A 21,127-nucleotide genomic window follows, 5' to 3' on the forward strand; every position below is an offset into this window, starting at 1 on the left:
ACTCCAAGCTGCGTTTGTAGTAAGGGGTTTTACAGTCGCCATTAATTCCAGCAGCACTTTGTCCTCTGGAGTTCTCTTCCTACAACAGGCAGGGGTCTCCTCCTGCGGACTGCTCAGCACTCCAGCTGCCTGCTCCTGCTCCCAGTTCGGTAAGAGCTGCTACTTGACAGCCCTGCTAGAAATGCTGAGCCTAGTGTCCAAGGACCCGCCCGATCTGTGCTTTTGTCAATGGATGTTAAAAAAACCTGTTAAATGTAGAACAGTCTGTCTCAAAACTAGTTGAGGCACTGCTTGAGATTGGAAATCGAGGGGGAGAGGGAAGGGACTGCTGGAATCACGTTCATGTGATTTAGACCTAGTTTCTGTGAGACACTAGCTAGAGTGGTCAGCTCTCCTGCCCCTGGTTAGCACAGAACAGCGAAACTGCCTTCCCTCCTGCGGAGACAACTGCACTCAGCCACTCAATACTGGGAACAAATAAAACGGGGCATTAAGCCCAGCACGTGTGTCGGCACAGCCCAGTGGAGCCTTCTTTCCTTCCACTGTCTGCTTGTTTCTGTTCAGATATCCTATAGCTCTAGTATTTACAGCTCGTACTTCATTGTACTCATCTCGGTAAAACACAGTATTCGGCTCCGACAGTAACACTGCCGGCACGAGGGGATGGGAGACGCATCTCTCCTTATCCCTGGATTCACTCACTGCACCTCAGCAGTGATTGCTGAGACGCTTCTGCACTCCAGGTGCTGTCCTCCACCAATACTGACCGCTCCTTTCCAGCCCCATTTACCTCCTCACCACACGTTTCCTGGTTTTCCCACACTACGGAATGCAATGAAGGCAGAAAAATAACCAGTGTAACCATTTGCATACAAAACTCAGCCCCAGCTGCCCCAAACGGATACAACAGGGAGGCAGCTGGGAATATGAAATAAATATAACTAAAGATACAGCAGTGTCACACAGCAGAGCGAGGGCTGCTTACACGGGCCGTTGGGAACGAAGCAGTGGAAGGAAGGAAGGGAGCTAAGTGCCTTTTCAGTGTAAAAAAATAAGCATTCCCTCACGGAGCCAGCATTATTGCTCAACATGCTTAGCAGGTCCTGTCTGGCGCTGAGGAGGTAAAAGTCTGAGGGAGGGCGTGTGTGTAAGGGCTCTGCACTGACGAAGCTCACGGTGGCATCATTACCCCACCAGCCTGCAGGTATCTCTGGACAGCAGTACAGGAACAAGCCAACTAAATCCCCTTCTGCTGAGAGGTCTCCCCTCAAAATACAATAACTTCAAGTTTAATAGAGTGGAAGAGAGAACCAGATTCACCCAGAGGTCAAGGTAAAAGCAGCCAGCACTGCCTGTTACTGGCTGCCACTCAGTTCATGCTTGGCATAAATGTCCCAGGACCCCTGCAACGTGGGGCAAAACATTCTGGACTAAAGCTACAAGCAGAGTGGTCAGGACATGTAAACAAAGCTGAACATCACCAGTGGATAGCATGTGTGTCCCTCCCCACGTCACATTCGTTCCAGTCCTGTGGGATCCTCTCCTGGTCCTGTCACAGAGTCTCTGGCAGTGTCCTGAGGTCATAGATTCCCCCACTGCTCTACTGGGGGAAATTGATCCACTTCACCAACCTCTGTGCTGGGCTGGTCTCCCAGTGTGAAGGTCAGTCTGTATCTCAGCCTCACTTTCTCCTGCAGGAAAAACGAAACCCAAGAGCAACATGAGAACAGCTCCTGAACAAAACACTTCGCTGTTACAGCTCTGCAGAGAGCACAAGACTTCTGTGGCATGCAGCCGGGGCAAGAGGGCCGAGGTAAGTTCATGGAGTAGTTCAGCTGTTTAGCAAACCCGAGTTGTTTACCGTACAGCTTTTATACCACAGAAGCTTTATGGCTTAGCAGGGAACAGTAGGAGAAAAGCATGGATGACCTGTGGTAACAGTTTGCACATACGTGGCCAGCACCCATTGCTCAGCTGCTCTCCACTGAGCCTGAAGAACGCTGCTGGAACAGTTCAACATTTTCAGAATTAAATTCCTCATCATGTGGAGGAAGATGAAACAGTTCCTGCTCTGCAAAATTCCTAGTAAAACAGCAGGCAGGAGATGGAACCAGTCCTTCAACGAGGGGATCTCCATGTACCTCACAAAGTTTTTCAACAATCCACCAAACCCCTCTGACATTTATCCTTTTGGATCTCAAAGCTTTCAGCTGATACCTTAAGGACCCTTTTGCTGTAATTCTCAAGTAGTAACATCTCGATTTGTCAAATAATTAGAAACTCCTTCAGCAGCCAGCTTTGAGCTTTACGGAGCAGGCTACTTAAATGAGTAACTACAGAAAGAAAAAACAGCTACTTGGAAAAGAAAGCGGCAACCACGTTGTTTCACTGGTCACAGGCTCTAAGACCAGCAGAACAGACATGATGTGACACTCGCCTGTCAGGCTATCGCCTCAACACAGCACAAGTATTTCTACAGCACCAGCTAATTTGACATCAATCCACTCTCACAAAGCCAGTGCACATGAGAGTGGGACAAGCTCCTGATGCAGCCCCGATTACTACCCTGTAAAGCGGAGCCTTGTGGGACTGTGGCCCTTTTGCTGAGAGGTGCATACAAGTTTTGCTGAGAGGTATGTGCAAGTCCTTCTCATACTTTTCCTCACTGACAGGAAGACCCTCCTCCTAGCTCTGAATCACAACACAAACCTTATGCAGCAACCACCTCTGGAGGGCGAGTTAGGAATAAACAGCTGTATCTGCTCAACTGTTTGGTCCACCCTCACCTATAGAATTCATACATCAAATTTGTCTGACAAGAACAGGATAGATCCCACTGCCCCTCTCACCTTCGTAGGATTTGCCAGAAGCATGACTTGGGTGATGGCAGCAGGTGGCTGGATGGGATTGAACGGAGACAGCTCTGTGCCAGAGGGTGGTTGTAACTTCACTTTCATGGACTGCAAATGAAAAAGAAAGCAGAAGCTCAGGGATCATCTCCTGCCTTGGGGACAATGAAAGATGCAAGTTCAGGCTGGGGAGATAACAGCACACATCCAGACTGAAGAGGATCAATCCACGTGCAAGGATGAGGATTGATCAAGAAAGAGCCAGCCCACCTTGCACAACACAGCAGGAACACGTAGGCTGACAAGTCAGACCAGAGTACAAGCACTGGTCAGGTGAATAAATACCAACAGCACCTTTGCTATCTAAGTGCTCTTGGGTCGGATGTTTTAATGCGAACACCTTCACGACAGTAGGCAGAGCATAGCCGAGATTGGGCCAGTTTTCAAAACACAAAGCTGGCCACCCAAAATTATCTAGGTGCAGTAAGACTACAGTGGAACATATTGTTAGATTTAGGTTATCTGTTAGAAATTCTGATTCTAAAGACCTCAAGTGGGGCTCTATCCATGTAACGGTCCTATCATTGTGCTGTCTGAGCCACCTTCATGAACAGACACAGCTGGATTGATCTTAGATAGCAAGAAAAACAGAACACTACCTGCAGTTCTTGACTTATACTATTAAGTGTCTTCTGCCTCTGAAAACCACCTTTATGTTCTGGAAACAGGCAGAGCACAGCCCACAGAAAGGTAGACCCAGGCTGTCCCAGGTCCCTGAGCTCATACGCAGAGCTTCCCGAACGCACAGTTTCACGGTGCCGTGGGTCTGAGCCACGCTTCCCCACCTTTGGCACAGCAGCCTGCAGCACGATGTTCTTCACGGGAAGTGGTGCCGTATTCAGCATCGAGACCACCACGACGAGCACATCCGATCTTCCTGGTGGGCACTCCCTGGCAAAGTGCAAGAGGATCCGGAAGCCGTTCTTGTCGTAGGCTGTCACTGGGAGGGCACTGCCTACCACAGAGAGAGGAGGGGAGGGGAACGTAGGTTTATGCCGCAGAAGATGATCTGCAGCAGCATTAGGCAATCTGACTGTTTGACTGGGACATCTCATCCCTTCTGTCCACTTCAGAAGCTTTGTCAAGAAGCTTTGCTTTTAAAAACTGTTCAGAGAATGGTGAAAAACCTGAGATACTTACTGGGTTTAATGGATTCCAGGGGAACATGGACATTGGCCAAAGAAATTTCAGGTGCTTTCATCGGACTGCCTTGCTGCTGGCATGATGCTGGCTGGAAGAGAGGACTTCCCGAGCCAGCAGTGCAGCTGCTTGGGAAAGGAACTGGAGGGGCTCCAGGGGCAGTGGCTGGCAGCCCTGCAGGTGCTATTAACGGGGCAGAGGTGACAGTGGTTGGCAAAGTAACCCCAGGGAACACTGAGGGCGTCACCATGCCTTGGGTGGCAGTCCTGGAGGAGAGACAGAAAAAACATGGGAAACTGAGCTGAAAGCGAAGCAGGCATTTCACCACAACCCCAGGGATAACACCAGATCATGAGCACAAGGCACTGGCACAGAGCCAGACTGGAGCCCGTGACACAGTACAGTCTCATGTAAGGAGGAGAGCTACAAGGAAAGTGGTGGTGGTAGGGTTAGGCATCACTTCTCGAAGTCTCACCTTGGCAAAGGCCTCTGCTTCTCAGCAGCCTGTTCAACTTTACACCACACGTTTGTATCAGGCAACAGTACAGCTGTTGTGCTTGACCCAGCAGTGCCTGCCTTACCCTCCCAGAGATGGGACCCTCGTATCAGTTTGTAAACTGAAACCCTCTGAGAAGAAAAATCCCAATCACACACTTCTACCAAACCAGAGAGTTGAAAGTCTGCCTCTGAACCTGACGCTGCAGCACGCTTGGCTTTCTAACTGCGGAGACAAAGGAAAGTCCAGAACTTTTAGTTACCCTTTGGCTTCTTCAAGGAGTTGCCCCAATGCATCCATCTTATGTGACATATTGCTCCCCACAGATGAGCTAAAGAACCCAGGAGCAGCTGGAATAGTCTTAGGAGGCCCCGCAGGGGCAGCTGGTCCAGCAGAGAACACAAATGGAGCTGAGTTTGGTGCTGGGATGCCAGGAACAGCCTGAGAGGCTGTGAAAGCAGAGGGCAGCGTCACTGACGTTCCACACGTGGTCTGTGATGTGTGATGGAGAAGAGGGTTCCCTGCAGGGTTGCAAGCAACAGTCACCATCTTCGGATTAAAGAAATCCAGGTCCAACTGATCATTCTGAAAGAGAGGACAAGTAGACGCTCCAACTCACTGCTACCCCCTGTTGTAGAGATGGCACTGTTACAGAGGGAGATGGATTTACCGCAAAAACAGGTGCTGGGTGGCAAGCAGCAAAGTCTGTGGCCTATGTCAGGGCTACATCTGATCTGTAATTTAAGCAAAGGAAGCGCTAACATCATGGGGGACAGATGGGAAACTGAGAAAGCCAGGTTCAGGGATATCTACTCTGTTCAGACACAGCTATCCCAGATCTTAGGGCTAAGCCAGGCTTCCCCTCAGGAACAGCAGCCCCTTTGCTTGTATGTGTGATCACACACTTCTCCAAGGTGACAGAGTGTGTTCCAAGACCTCTCACAACAACAGCCCCTCCCTCCCCTTCCCCTAAGACCCTCCTTTGTACCTCAAACATGCTCCACTGGTTGTTTTCTGATGTCTCCTTCACTGCTGTAGGGGCAGGGTCATTCAAGCCTGAAAGGAAAAATAACAAGTAGGTGACTGGAAGAGAAAATAAGTTAGGTGTCATCCCTGGGTAGTTGTTTCAGTACCATCAAACCACTTGATTCAGCTTTGCCAGAGCCCAAGAACCTGATGAAAGACTGAAATGTGATGCAAGTCTACGATGAGGAAAAGAGACTGACAGCACCAGTAGCTGACAGTCACCCCCTGCACACAGCTCTTCTAACCCTTCCGGATTCACAGTGTGTCTTCTGCTGTTCACACCTGGGCTTCACAGGCAGGCGTTCTGCAGGCTCCCATATGCAACCCCTCTAAGGCATAACCTTGCTCTTTAGCACAGCTGCGAAGTCAGGGGGAAATCTATATCCAAACTGCAGCCAGCATGTCCAAGCACCGACAGAGATCAGACTGCACTTACACTCAGCTTATTTCACTCGCAGCCTACTCTGGGAATATCAGAGTTTTTAGTACTGCCTCATTGACCAGGTCTTATGTTCAGGGTGATGCAAGCAAGTGTCCCCTGGATTTCTCTAGAAACTAAAGGCATCTAATGCTCCTTTAGGCATGCCACATGTGCAGCCAGCCCTTGCACTCACGCTGATGGAAGAAAGCAGTCTTTGTTAGGCATGGAGTGAGTAGCCCTTTCCGGGCCCCTCAGTGTCTTACCCAAGCACAGAAGCTCCTCATCCAGCAAGGAGAGGGAGTTGGCCGAGCTGCTCTGCTGAGCAGGTGCGGCTTCCACTTGGCTAGAGGAACTGCTCCGCAACTGTGCAAATGACTGGGGAGGAGGCGGGAGAATGGGGATTTCTGCTGGGGCTGGGGCTACTGTGGGGGCTGGCGTCAGGGTGGCGGGTGGCACTGGAGGTGGTGGGGTGCTGGTGACGTCCAATCCAGCGAGGTCAATGAGGGTGTTGAGGTTACTTGTGGAGTTACTCCCTGCAGCGGACAGGAGAAGAGCACTACTAGGAAAGAAGGCAAAAGGCTCAGAGCAAACCCAAAGCACAGAAGAAAACATCAGATAAATGGTTTCGCTAACACAGATCCTCATTTAATCATGGCTTATGGCTCTTCATAACAGAGGAAGCCCACCTGCTTTCCACCTAACCATCTGCTGTCCATGAGCTACTTAAATCAACCCAGATACTTAGGAAATTTCTATCTGAAAAGCAACATCTGCTTCAAACACTGCTCCTTCCCCAGCGCTTTTTGTAGCATAATTTGTAGTCTTTTCAAAATCTTTTGAGCTCAGAGGAGGCTTTGGGAGATCCTACAGAATGACAATAAACAAAGGCTACCAGAGAGCTGAGTAAAGATCATACTATCTGGATATAGAATTTCCTTCATACTTATGACTGCCTTGTCCCATTACGATGCTGCCAGGCAGCATTACGCATTCCTCTGCTGCTCTCCATGCAGAAACGTGTAAGTGACCCCCAAATGGCACCTCTGCCACACACATGTCCAGCGCTTTCAACGGTGAAACGGAAGTGTAAAGTGGGCGACTGGCCTAAATCGAGAAATGAAATTGGTGGCAAAGCCAGGACTCCTGGCCTGGCTCCCACTCTCCCGTTATTGTCCTTTTAATAAAATCATTCTCTTCTTAAATGTCACCATTAAGAAACAGGACAAACATGGAGAGGAAATCGTATGAAAACTTCCAGCTACACAACCTGTAAACATGCAGGTTTCACAGAATCACAGAATGTTAGGGATTGGAAGGAACCTCAAGGATCATCTAGTCCAATCCTCCTGCCGGAGCAGGACCACCTAGATCAGATCACACACGAACGCATCCAGGCAGGTTTTGAACATCTCCATAGAAGGAGACTCCACAACCTCTCTGGGCAGCCTGTTCCAGTGTTCTGTTACCCTTACTGGGAAGAACTTCTTCCTCATGTTTAAGTGGAACCTCCTATGTTCCAGCTTATATCCATTTCCCCTTGTCCTATCATTGGATGCCACTGAGAAGAGCCTGGCTCCATCCTCATGACAGTCACCCTTTACATATTTATAAACATTAATGAGGTCCCCCCTCACTCTCCTCTTCTCCAAGCTAAAGAGACCCAGCTCTCTCAGCCTTTCCTCATAAGGGAGATGCTCCACTCCCTTCATCATCTTTGTGGCCCTGCGCTGGACTCTCTCCAGCAGTTCCTTGTCCTTCTTGAACTGAGAGGCCCAGAACTGGAGCAAACCCCTAGGTTTGCTACTGATGTTATCAAAGGTTTCCATATGAAACAAGCAATGGAAAATGCAAAGCTGCAGCACTATTGCTCATGTCCAGAATTGTCTCTCCACTGCTTAGAGATGTCTTGTCGCCCTCTGATTCACAAACTTGGCTACAAGAACCACCAATAGCCTACTTCACCACAACTAATAGGAAACTCCATCCAAAAGACTTAGAATTGCAAGATTCAAAACTAAACAGTTGGCTTCCCAGGAACTCACCTTCCACTACAGACATCGCAGGGAGATCCACTTCACCATTGATCACTTGTCCCTCTATTATTTTTTTATAGGAATTTATCACACGGGATAAATTGTCACTGGCCTGCAGAATATCCCCTACATGCAAGAGAGACAAAAACGACCTCCAAGACTTTAGTAATACTGCTCCCAGTAATGATGACAGAAATCAGTTATTAACTAAATAATCAGCAAGAAAAAACAATTATTCGGCTATAAGCGCCATAACTCTCTCTTTGCCATGCTTCTCTAAGCAATATCCCGACCCTTCTGGGTCCATGCACATTACAGTAACAATGAAAAAATGAGTCCAAGGCTTTGTTCCCCACAGCAACTCCATTCCCCTTCCAAAGCAGCAGCTGACCCCCGTTATTGCCCCTAGTCTCCCTAACCACCAACTCCACTGTCAAGTCCTGTCTGAATTTAAACGATAAGCACACAGAGGCAGGATCTTGTCTCTTATCTGCTCGCTCCAAGCAGAGCGCATTCATAGGTAAGAAGCTCTTTACAGAAGCCATTCCTCTGCTGAACCCTGGCACAGTCATAGGTCACAAAAGCAATTAAAGAAGGGTAAGCGCAGCTTTGTTTACCCAAACTGCTGTCATTATCCTCAGTCTCACTGGCCAGCTTGAATAACGTCCGTCTTTTCGTTTCACACCTTTCATAGAGCTCCTAGGAAAAGAGATTAGGACAAAGGGTTTCATCAGCCAGGAAATACCGTCAGCAATACCAGTCAGCACAGAATGACTCCCCAGGCACGCACTGGAAAGCTCAGAATAGAGAAACCAGTCTCCCTGTGCTGAACACGCTAGTGTGGCTGAACAATCAAAACCCCCTGTCCCTGCCCTACTAACAGAGCTGTGAAGCATGGTGTTAGCCTGCGAGTTCAAACACAATCTGCATTTTCAACAAAACACCTCTCAGTCCTCCCTCACATCAACGCTTCTGGCCAGCTCTTTTGGGCTAGAGATGTTCGCTCCTCGTGCTAGGGCAGCCCCTAAAAGCCCGAGGAAGAGTAGAACTGTGCTTCAACACATACGTTTCGCTTGTGCTGCAATCTCTACTCAGAGAGTCCGCAACCACACAGAATAAAGGTGGTGAGAAGGAAACACCTCACAGAAACAAACCAGTTTCTTAAGCTTCCTACCATTGTTTCAGGAGCTTGTTAAACACAATTACACATTGAGCTTTTTTAATTAGATAACATGTTACTCTTCAAGGCCCTGGTCCTATCCAACGATCCCTGATGTCTGTTTTGATTTTTACCTTCTTGATGTTCTCCCAACCTTTTAACACTAGCTAAAACTGTTCCACTAAAGAGGAGGACATATCTTATGTCCCATTTAGCTTCAATTTATCCATCCAGTGGTGAGGAACAGTTATTATCTGCAATCAGTGTGCCCTAGTAGGAGCAAGAATTACAGACTGCAGCTTCTTGACTCTGCCACACTGCATCTTTGGAGAACAGCTGTACCCCACTTCAAGTTTGTGCAAAATCAAGCCATTACCCGGTCCTTGTAAGGCACCGCGTCCTTTGGTGAAAGGTGTTAAAAACGTGGTTATTTTCTTTCCTGCTGTTTCCAACGACTGCTCTTGTTTCTTGCTGTTGCTCTCCATTTTACTGCACTATTTGTAATTCTTTGCAAAACTCAAGTCTCTAAGAAAGGACTGACTGTAGGATTTCTGGGAAGAAGGGGCAGCTCAGACCCACCTTCATGAGCTCCCTATCAGCCTCTGACGAGTCCTCTTTGCTGTAATGAACCAACATCTCATTCAGCAGCTTCACGTTGTTATTCACTTCCTCCAGTGTGTGCATGCGTTTTGTCACTTTTTGAATCCGAGCCTCGTCCTTCAGGGTGTAAAACACAGACATGAAAAGTGAGTTTTCCTGTCAAGGTCCACAGTATCACACCAGCAGGTGTTACCTGTAAATCACGTCAAGTAATGTCTCTTACAGGTTAAGCTAGTTAAAAAATCCACCTGACTCCCTTCATGGGAAGTATTGCTTACTTGATTGTCTTTTCACCACTATTCTGAAATGTTAGAAACCTCTCGTATCTTCAGAAGGTCTCATTAAATAGATTTCAATGTATAATTATACCACTAAGAATAGAAGTGTTCAAAACAGTGTGTTCTCAACAGTTCCTTTCTGACCTGTTCAGAAGATTTATTTTTTTTTTTGTCACTTGATGCCTTTTTTTGAGAAAAGACAAGTTTGAAGCGACACATTTACTAGGAACAACAGGCGCTCTCTGGTAGAAAATATCCACCCATCTCTGATTTGAGATTCCAACTAAAGACACAGGAGAGTCTGCCCTGGGGACAACAAAAGCTTGAATGGAAACACTGCAGTAATCTATACATCCTCTTCAGTCTAGAGGTATTCTTTTTATTATTTTTTTTTTTTTCCAGAATCACGGTGAGTCATTTCCTGGACGCAGAGGTTTCTAATGACTGCCATGGGTGGATGCATCACGGCTCTGCAAACAGGAAGGTGTTTCCATGAGGCCTGCTTGTGAGAAGACCCAGTCCAATGACTCAGTCCTCAACATCCAGGGGTGGTAATGTGATGCTCCCACCAAACCCCAACGTGAAATACCATCTTGAGTGATGAGAATGCAGTTAATTACAACAAGGGGCATTCAATCCTTGCCTCTTCTTGCCCTGTCCTCCGCCAGACATCAACTGTAGACATTTTTGTGATACGAACATCTCCTACTTCTGAGCTGGGGTCAAAATGTCAATACATTCACATCATACAGAGCCCTGCTAAGTCATCAGACGGCACCTCCTTTATGTTGGTAACCACAGGGTCTAGATGCAAGTTAGCAGTCTGTGTGTTTTAAAGAATAATAAAAGGTTGGATGTTGCTGATGGTCGGTCTCATTCAGTCTCTACAGCTTAACTAAGGAACGTACTAATGCAATGCTCCCACAGCCTCAAAAGCCCAGCTGCTGCCATTCACATGAGCCTAAAGCTCTCTACCATTTTGGAATCAAATTGCTTAAAACTTGCAAAGCAGACTGCTGACTGGGACCAATCCTACAGGAATTTCTTACCTCTTTTACCATGGATTTTATAAGCTTGTTGGCCTCTTGTAAATCATCTGGGTTTTTGCTTTTCAGCAGCTTGGCTAGAAGCTGTAAGACGAGAAGGAGACAAATAAAGACCCTTTGGCAAAGGGAAGCAAAGGAAAGGAATCTAAGTGAACAAATTCAGGCAAGAACAGATACAGCCCACTACTACAAAGTTTACACTGCTTTCACACTCACAGTGACTTCAGCAGGAGTTATTTACGGCTTATTATTTTATGCAAGTTGCTGCATTCTTGCTTCTACACAGGACAGATCTGTGAAATCTCAGAGACTTCTGACACTAGATAAATATTTCCCCCATACATCATTTCTGTTCCCGTGTGTGAAATGTTCTCTGCCTTCTAGTACTACAGCAGGATGGCAGTGGGAATAGTCTCATAATGGTAACACAGACAAGGTATTAGCTGGAACCTCAGATTAGGTATGTGGACAAAGCAGTCATATTCAAACCAATGAGTTCTGTGAAAGTACACATCACCTCCCCAGAAATAAAGCTGAATTAGTAAGCTTTCCTTCCTTGTTCTATAAGCACATTAAGTAACCACTTAATGATTTCACTAATGATTATGATACAAGTTTTCAGTATACCTTGGATTTCTCCTCATCATCAAACACAGGGTTTTTGGGACGAGGTGGAGGAGAAGGAATCAGAGTTTTGTCTGCAGGAATCACAGGATCAAACATAACAATCCCTGAAAGCAGAAAAGGAATCCACGTGGGTTTCCACACGCGGTCACACCAGGCAGTGCACCCAGTTATTCACAGGCTGCTGTTCTAACCAACGATACAGGCTCAAAATCCCTGAGAATGCTGGCTAGTAAAATAAAGTAACTTTTCTTTGATAAAGGCCAAAACCCCAGCAACTATGTTGCCATGTCCATACTGCTCCTCTAATAGCTCAATACAACCAACAGCTCTCCATGATTTCTCTCTCCCCCTTTCATATTAGCTGTTGAACCACTAAGTGACATCTCAGACCACCCAGCTTTGTGCAAACTCAAGGGCATGACATTTGTTTGTATAGCTGAGCAGGAAAGCAGACACCAATGCAAAACACGGCGATGATCAGACTCCTAACCACGAGCACGGAAAGAGCTAAGCTCCCTGCTTGTTCCATTGTCAAATCCTTAGATTTGTGCTCTACTTCAAGAGCTTTCCTGAAACCAATTTTTCTTGTGTTGAAGTCGCATGCTACTCAGCTGAGCTTTTTCACTGTGCCTACACAAGAAATTTGTATCAGTTGAACTACAGGTACAATTTTAAAGCAATCTAGTTAAAAACACAAAAGGCTACATAGAGGCTCTTATTTCGCTTTAAATTAGACTTGTTCAAATCGTTTAATAACTAGTTCCAGAAAAAACTCCAAAAAGGCCCTGCAAACCAAAACAAAAGTATTTGCAAGGTGTTGAACTAATCTAGTTAAAAAAATCCAACCCAGCCCAAGGCATTTAAACACAATGAGAAGCTTTTCAGAGCGTTTCTCCCTTGTTCTATCTCCCCTCAGAGCTTGCCTTGACACCATGTAATTAGAAGCTGCGTATTTTGTGACACTCCTGGTTAAGGCACAGGCTGGAGAGAATGCATGAACGCATGACTTCCTACCTTGTCGCTTCAGCATGTAGTAGGCATCCTTGATTTTGGATTCTTCTGGTAATGCCACTGTCCAACTGTACAGCAACTCAATGACTTTGGTCTTCACCTTCTCTGAGACTCGGTCTCCCAGGTACTAAGAGTGGAAAAAAGATATAAATTCTCCACATCCTTCATTTCTTTTTAGAAATAAAGCCCAAACCCAAAGAACGGGAGTTCAGTGATATACATTAGAAAGTGTATAATCCCAGTTCCAAGATGCTTTACACACCTTATTAAGACGAAAAAATGCTCCTCTAATATATCTGAAATAATAGTGAAGAGAAGCTTTGTGACTATCTTCAGCGAAAGAAAAAGCAGCTGTTCTGGTGGTTTCAGGATTTTGCTATTTAAAAAATTCCAGCAATACAGACAACCACCTCCTCTCCTGTCTTATTGGAAAGAATCTGGGAATACTCTGCTGCACCAATCATGCCATGGGGTGCCTCAGTCTATTTTTGACCATGTTAAACTGATCATGAACGTTGAGGGACTTAGCCAGGCACTCGACACAGCAAGTCAGCAGCAGAGTGAAGATGAGAACTCAACGGAGTGTTGCCAAGACTCTTGTTTTAACCTCTGCATCACACCTCTCCTCCACTGACACTGGAATTTTGTTTGGGTTTTTTTTGAAAAACACAGGTCAAGCTTTAGAACAGCACAGAGACTGCATATTGATGGTAAATAAGTACAACTTACTGAGAAAAATAGTAAGCATAGCACAAAAAAAACCCCTGAGCTAACAAGTGCTCTTGGATCTAGGCTAATAAATGCAACGAGCTAGACAGAGCACTGCAAACATTTTGAATGTTGCCTGCAGCTTGCAGAGGCCAAACCAAAAGTAAATACAGCCATAAGGCTCAGGGACTAACCTTTGGAGACACAACTTTTATTAACTCGTTTAAAAAGCGAAACTTCCCCACTTCATTATGAAATCTTCTCCCACAATTCTTCATACAAGCCTCCAGCACCTGCATTCGAGTAACAAAAAGAGGGGTTGAAACGAACACCAAACCTCTTCAACAACAGAGTAGCTGTGTTCTGCTCTCAGAGGAACGAAGGGACCCACATCAGAGAGACACACGTTCCTGCTCTGTGATAGAGGCATGAACCTCCCGTCTTCAGGGGTGACACATCACGACAAGCTGTTCTCCCACCCTCAGCTATGAATATCCGGGTCAGTTATCTCACCATTAGGTCTTGCACAATGAACACAAATCTTACCTGAAGATAACAAACGGAAGCGGTTGAAACTAAACCAGAGTTATTTCATAGAATCACAGAATGGTTAGAGTTGGGAGGGACCTCAAAGATCACCTAGTTCCAACCCCTCTGCTATGGGCAGGGACACCCTCCACTACACTGGGTTGCTCAAAGCATCATCCAACCTGGCCTTGAACACTTCCAGGGATGGGGCAGCCACAGCTTCTCTGGGCAACCTGTTGCAGTGCCTCACCGCCCTCTGAGCGAAAAATTTCTTCCTTATTTCTAATCTAAATCTCCCCTCTTTCAGTTTAAATCCATTGCCCCTTGTCCTATCACTACACACCCTTGTAAAAAGTCCTCTCCAGCTTTCCTGTAGGCCCCCTTTAAGTACTAGAAGGCTGCTTCTGACTGCTTTATCACTGATGAGCAATCTGGACACTTCAGTTAAGTAACTGTGCTCCCTCTCACTGTCCACTCCCTTCAGCAGAAGGGAATCAGGGCATTCGGCCCAAGAACTAGCCCCAGCTGACCCCACTGACACACACTGCCCCCTTACACTCCGCAAAGATGATGTCAAATGATACAGAACTGGATTTAAGAGGAGGGGTAAGGACTACCTACTGTCAAGGCCTGGACCGCCTCCCATTCCTGTGGCGACTGGATTTTATGAGCCAGAAGTCTCACGGCTATCTGTGGCCTGAAACAAAGCAGATCCCCATTACAAACAAAGCAGGCAAACACGCTGAAGGACTTTCAGACTTTCACAAATTCGACTGTTTAAATGATATGCCTTTCACATAATTAAAAGGAAATGTCATTTAGTACTTTTCATCTTTCCAACAGTGTACAAAGGCTAATGAAAAACGTTCAGGGCATCTCCATAAGCCTGGGTGTTCGCACATACGAAAGGAAGCGAGGGCTGGTAGTCTGAGCCAGCACTTCTAGATTCCTGCTTGGGAGAGGCCAAACAACTCCCAGTACAGCTCCCAGCCCAGGAAATCACTTCATTTCTCTTGCATTAGTTTCCTTCTTCCAGAAGAAAACACTTCTTCCTTAGCTCACAGGAATGCTGTGACCCAGAAGGCTTTCTCAGTTAAACCTTGTGAAGATTTTAAAGCCATGAAGCCCCACCAGGCACTAGCAGTTATAACCCCATTTTACAGACTGGCAGACAGACTGGGTTTGGCCAGATGAGAACCGTGTAGCTGCAGAAGCTGACGTTAGAGGCGGACTCAGAATTCTCTTTTCCCTAGCACTCAGTCTGTGTGCAACTCCTGCTACCTCACACGAAAGAGAAACCACACTTCGCAGTACCTTGTTTCTTTTGCAGACAGATCTTCCTTGCAACATCAGTATATATAAAAGCGGAAGTTTGATGACCAAATGATACATTTTAAACTGTGAATGTCAGTTTATTAAGTCTAGAGCAGTTCGGGACACCCACCCTTCAAGTTCTTTGTTGATCTGGTCACAGAACCCGATGATGTATTCCCAATCTTCTTGCCTGTTAGATGGGTTAGTGGCTTTATCTTTAGTAAGGGAAAGAGAACATATTACCAATCAAGCAGAAGAAACAGTACAAAAGGTCATGCATTTCCTAGACAAAAGCATTTGACATCCATTGTCAACTATAAAAAAGGAGAAAGAAGTTCACACGTGGTATGTCTGATCAGGGAAAAGGCTGCGTCCAAGTCAAGACGTCCAAATATCCAGCAAGAACCACTGCTTTCCAGAAAAACAGGGGCCAAATCTCAAGTACTTCGAAATGCACTATTTCCACATTCTAAATGAGATTAGAAGATAAAATATTTGAGCTCACCCAGTTTCCCTCTGCCTGAAACACTATCTCTTTCTATTTGGCTGTAACGTTAAACTTTGTAAAGGCTAAACCCTCACACTTTCTACATAGGAAGCTATTTTTATATTCCCTGGGAGTTTTGTAGAAGGAAGAGCTGGAACATCAGATGTTTAATATAAGTCGTTTAGCATTAACACTTGTTTTTAGAGTGCCAGCTGACTTGTTAGATGCCTTAGCATTTCTCCTGGGAGTTACAAACTGGAAGTTATTATTATACCTTGAGTTGTTCTTGAAAGTAATCAACACCACAGCCTGTACCTGGCCAGGAATTCAGATCCTGTATGCTCCAACTCAGAGACCCGTGCCCTAACGACGGGGCTATTTCAGACTCCTGAAGGATCCTCCCTCAGGTACCAGGACCTCCTTTACTGTGCTGATTGCAGAATAGTGAGGCTATCAGCATCTTTTTTTTTGTCATAAATGCATCTTCTCTGTGTATTCTACTCAACTCTGATGGAGCACTGAATTTGCAGTAGACAAGATTCCTGCTTTAACCTATTTTTCCAGCCAAGATGACCGGACATGGTAATTTTTCTTTCTTCTAAGGGAAGAAACAACACTTCATAGCTATCTATCTAAGGGCTGGCATTTAAGAAGCCTTCCTCAAAACTTTAACGAATGGAAATAGATACAGAAAAGAAAATATTTCTTAGCTAGACAGTACAGAGCAGAGGATAAAGAACAGGAAAAAAACCAGCATACATTCTTGTACTTTCATCATCTAGGTAAGCATAACAGAATAAACGCATGCTACATTACAAAGTGCCATCTTCTATCAGCATTAAACCATATCCTTTCGCCTTTCCACAGGCAGATAAAAACAACTATCAAATATCTACTTTGAAACCTCACTTTCACAGGGCACCTTATCCTCCTACTGTGGCAGTCCCAGAAGGTTCGCTTGTATTTTCCTCCTCACAAAAGGCTAGTTGTAAAGTAATTTTGTAAATTTTTCCACGGATGGCATCTGCAGAGGTGAATCTGTGCCCGCTGCTGACTTCCACGGGACCCTGGATAAGCAAAAGGTGGTAGCCAGGGAGGACGAACTGCAGGATCACATCCTGCACTAGCGAAGCTACTGAGCTATTTTTTGAAGTTAGTTTAAAACACAGCTGCTGCAGAGCCAAACAACTGTTCAAAACATATGTGGCACTTAAACCTTATTGCCACATTCCCAAGTGCTGAGCACCCTGGAAGCAACATGAAACCGTGGACTTACAACGATCCAAAGTGTTTTCTTGCAAATCAAATGGCATTGTGCACGGTTCGGTGCTCCAAAGCACCTCGGCTGCTCTGCAGGCCCAGATAAAAGAAATACAGCTCTTGGCTGGAGTTAATGGGATTTATTTAATATATACAGGAAGCACAAACAAGTAAAGACATTCAACTAAATGAATTATTCCTTGGTTGTACATCCTGATTTTAGGAAAGAGATATGGAACAAATAGGAAAACGTAACCAATATTTCCTCGTCAAGCATTATTTTTAAAGCTGTTCCAAATATCTCCAAAGATTTCTTGGAATGACACTGGATTTTTTCACACTCTCAGATTGGGTTCAGATTCATCTAATTTTTTTTTCACCAAAAGCTCTCACACAAAGATAGTAAAGTCTCAGAGGCAAAGACAGACTACTGAAGGGAAGTTATGTTCCACGTGAAGAAACTCCCTATTTTTACCATTCATAAAATCTCCATACTCTAGTTCATAAAAGTTAATAAGCTTGACCAGAAGTCCTGCCCTGGCTCTGGAGACTGATGTGCCTGCATGACACAACGCAACGGTGCGTATGGATACTTATCACCAATCTCAGTACAGACACATGAACACAGCATCCCACACAAGCTAAATCACCTTGCTTAACCTTTTCAGGACGTTGCTATCTGAAGCTGCATCACATCTACCAAGGCACAACCTAAAATCCTCTATTTTTATGCAGAATACTTAAAATGTGGGTAGGAAGCTCCTCTGCATTGCCTTATAAATATGCCTCAACCCTTACATGAAAGAGTTCCAGGAGGAAGAGTTTGGTGCCCTGGAATATTAAATCCTTGGTTCCTCTGTTGAAACTGCTAACAAAGGCCCTTTTGGTACCAGTTACAAAGTTTGCTTTCAGAGACACTTGCCACCAGGTCTCATCCTGAAAATCCCATTTCATATTGGCAGCCAAGTGAATCTGAATTAGCAACCTGGGAACACAAGTCTTACCACTACCCCAGTCCTGCCACCATCTCTGCCTTGGCTTTCAGACACCACTGCACCTAGGACACATAAAGTTGCTTCGTGTTTGACCTGAGCCTGAGCCCTTCAGCCCTCAGCTGCTCTGCTAAAACCCCAAAATGAGTCAACATTCAGATGCATCACTAGATATGAAACAAAAGTGCCCATTTTCTCTACAGAGAAACAACTGCTGGAATGCAGAGAACCACAAAACATTAATTGACTGGTAATGAATGCTGGGTTTACTTCTCTACCCAGACAAAAACCATCCCAACAAAGGGTTTCCCCAGGTCAGGCTTAGCGTATGAATTGGGAATCCCCAGCCCAAGCATGTTTGAGTCTAACAGTTGGATTCTGTTTGTATCCCTGGGAGAAGGAGAATGCTGACCAATGACAATATAAGGAAAAAAAGAAATTAAGACAACCGTAGTATTTTATCCATCTGCATCTGTTACATAGCTGGACATTGTCTAAACCTGACATATATGACACAATGAAGTTTCCTTTTGGATGCAGCAGAAAAGGCAGTGCTAAAGTCAAAGGATCCAGCTGTGTTTGTACAACTGACGTTATTTTCTACCCCCCTCTTCTATTTCAGCTAAGTGCAGAAGACCAGCCGGCAGGGAGAGAACAGAAGGGATCACGTTCTTTCATCCCAGCTGCCTGAAACAAGGCAGGAGACATGAAGATGCTAGATCATCACTGGCTGAAGTGCAGATCTTGCTGCAGTATTAGGGCACGAGGATGATGTTACTTCACGGGTCTATGCCTCCACCTGATGACAGAGACAGGGCAGTGTGGAAGGCTGCATCCCACCGGTACAGGAGAAAAAAAAAAAAACACTGGCAAGAAGAAATTTTCCATCTTTCCGTGACTGGGAAGTTGGCTGTGCTGCTGAGCAATTGTGGCCCTTTAGTGAGGGCACGGCAGGTGCACGCCCTCAAGGTTAGTGTTAGACACAGCACAGCTTTCTGATGGTTACAAGAAAAAAAAACCTCCGGAGGCCTGGTGAAAGCACTCAGATGCACCAGCCTTTGCACTCTGCCTTCCCAGTCTGCACGACTCCTCCAGTAATTCACGTACACGAACACTCCGTGCTCCCCTACAATGGGAGGAGCAACACAATCACACCAGCACAAACCACTGTAGCAGTGACCAGGCATAAATGCATCAATGCATCCTCTTGAATGACAGACCACCGCTCGAGCCTTGAAAAACGTGAACGGCTCTGCAATCAGGCCCACTGCAATATTTCTTACAGTGAGTAAGGCCTCTGCAACACTACCTTTTAGCACTGTTTTCCGGTGATAGAATATCCTACTGCTTGGCCAAGGGAGATAACTTCTCTCTTAAATTCCACAATTAAAAAATAACCCCAAGAAACAAACAGTCAGGAAGCTTTCCAGGCTACACAACCTAAAATATCCTTCCTACTAGAGATATTTTCACACACTGACTGAACTTGGTGAGTCAGTTCTCCTCAGAGGAAGATTAAAAGGAAGGGATGTGGGTGTTTCTTCATGTGTCTCACTGGCTACAATAAAAGATATTGACAAACTGTGGGAGTTCAGAGGAGGAGCAAAAACAGTAAGGGGACAGAAGGGATTGATCTAAAATGAGAAGTAAGAGCTGAAAACATAATTTAGCCAGTAACTCCTATAACAGATGATGATACCATGAGTGTGGTTGAATTTTATGTAAAAATACCACGAAAGACCAAGAATTATTTAATCTTGTTTATGGAAGGATAACTCCAAAGGGGTAACAGATTTCATACTTTAAGGTATTTAAACTAACGACCATTTTCTGCTGTTTGCCTAGCGCCCAACTACTCCAGAACTTCACTCACTGCTGTAATCACACAAATAACTATCGAAAGGAGACGAAAATCTAGACAACAAGCTGGTGATGCGTAGGATAGCCTCCCAGGGACAGCAGCAGGAGCCCTTGTGCATAGATTATATGGAAAACAATTACTGTTACAACTGATTCATTCAAGAATCACCTCCCAGTCTGCCAGCACTGGGTCGGGATCCTGCAGGGCCAGGTTCCGTCGCACCAACAGCCAGCCGACCCTCCGGCAGCACGGACAGCCACACAGTGAGGAGACACTCAGCAAAGGCTGGTGATGAACAAGCTATGTTTGGTGTTTTTTTTTTTTCCCTGTGTCTCTAACGTTTAAGATTCTGTGATAAAAAATATCTCCTCTTGACAAATGACTTCTGAGTATTCCAGTTTGTGCGGATGGACACCTCTAACTCCCACCCTGAAACGGCAGCTGGGCATAAAGCAGAACCGGTCTGCCCGAAAAGCACGGTTGTGTAACGCACGAGTACAATTTATTTGGGAAATGCCTGCAGTTCCCAACCCTGCGAACAGCCCCGAGCCGTACACTTCACTAACCAGAGCCCGGGCGAGGGCAGGAAGCTGGGACAGACACGTAGCACCGGCCTTTAAGGACAAAAAACCCCAAAAACAACAGCTTTGCAGGTGCTGAGCAACGCGAGCTACAAGCCCGCCCGCTCCCCACACCTCCCAGCGCGCAGACTGGGGATGAACAGCCCCAAACCGCCGCCGCGCCCCAACAACCACCGCCCCGCACCTCCCCGCCGAGGGCGCGGAGCACCGGAGCAGGCGAGCCGGTGGCGGTGACCGGCGGGAAGGGGGGAGGCCTCGGCCCTCTCCCCGCCCCCCCCTCGCCCCGGAGGGCGCGTCCCCGCGCAGGCGGAGGTCTCTGCGCCGGGGGGCCGCCCCCGGGCTGCTCACAGCCCCCGGGCGGCACCGCCACAGCCCCGGGCGGCTCGGAGGGGCTCTGAGCTGAGGGGGCGGCGGGCAGGGCGGGAGAAGGGCTGTCGTGAGGCGGCGGGAAGGGCCCGGGGCTGAGGGGCCCCGAGGCCGGGGGCCCCCGAGGCCGAGGGGAGCGGCGCTGAGGGCCGGGGGACACCGCCGGGTACTCACTCAGCCACGACTCCAGGCTCTCCCCTTCCGCCTCCGCCATGTTGCCGGCCCAGCCCGCAGCCCCGCCCCGGCCGCGCGAGAGCCGAGCGGGGGGCGGGGCCGCCCCGAGA

General features: G+C 46.6%; 1 protein-coding gene across 5 annotated transcripts; it reads right to left on the bottom strand.

The window, feature by feature from the left end:
* Positions 1-1,565: 1,565 nt before the first annotated feature.
* On the bottom strand, positions 1,566-21,058 carry GGA3 (golgi associated, gamma adaptin ear containing, ARF binding protein 3). 5 transcript variants are annotated; one of them, XM_086624171.1, is made up of 18 exons: positions 21,018-21,058; positions 17,060-17,167; positions 15,427-15,511; positions 14,604-14,679; positions 13,649-13,747; positions 12,750-12,873; positions 11,736-11,839; positions 11,112-11,192; positions 9,764-9,901; positions 8,643-8,724; positions 8,035-8,151; positions 6,256-6,525; positions 5,534-5,601; positions 4,808-5,130; positions 4,050-4,315; positions 3,695-3,864; positions 2,850-2,960; positions 1,566-1,691 (listed from the first exon to the last, which is right to left on the bottom strand). In XM_086624171.1, exons 1-18 carry the CDS (start codon positions 21,055-21,057, stop codon positions 1,581-1,583), a joined length of 2,373 nt encoding a protein of 790 aa, XP_086480297.1. In that variant the 5' UTR covers position 21,058; the 3' UTR covers positions 1,566-1,580. The 5 variants fall into 5 exon arrangements, with proteins under 5 accessions (XP_086480297.1, XP_086480298.1, XP_086480301.1 ...); XM_086624172.1 differs by lacking the exon at positions 17,060-17,167; XM_086624175.1 differs by lacking the exons at positions 17,060-17,167; positions 21,018-21,058 and adding an exon at positions 20,065-20,080.
* Between the last annotated feature and the right edge of the window lie 69 nt (positions 21,059-21,127).

Source organism: Tauraco erythrolophus, chromosome 20, assembly GCF_009769465.1.
Source record: "Tauraco erythrolophus isolate bTauEry1 chromosome 20, bTauEry1.pri, whole genome shotgun sequence".
Taxonomy (NCBI): domain Eukaryota; kingdom Metazoa; phylum Chordata; class Aves; order Musophagiformes; family Musophagidae; genus Tauraco; species Tauraco erythrolophus.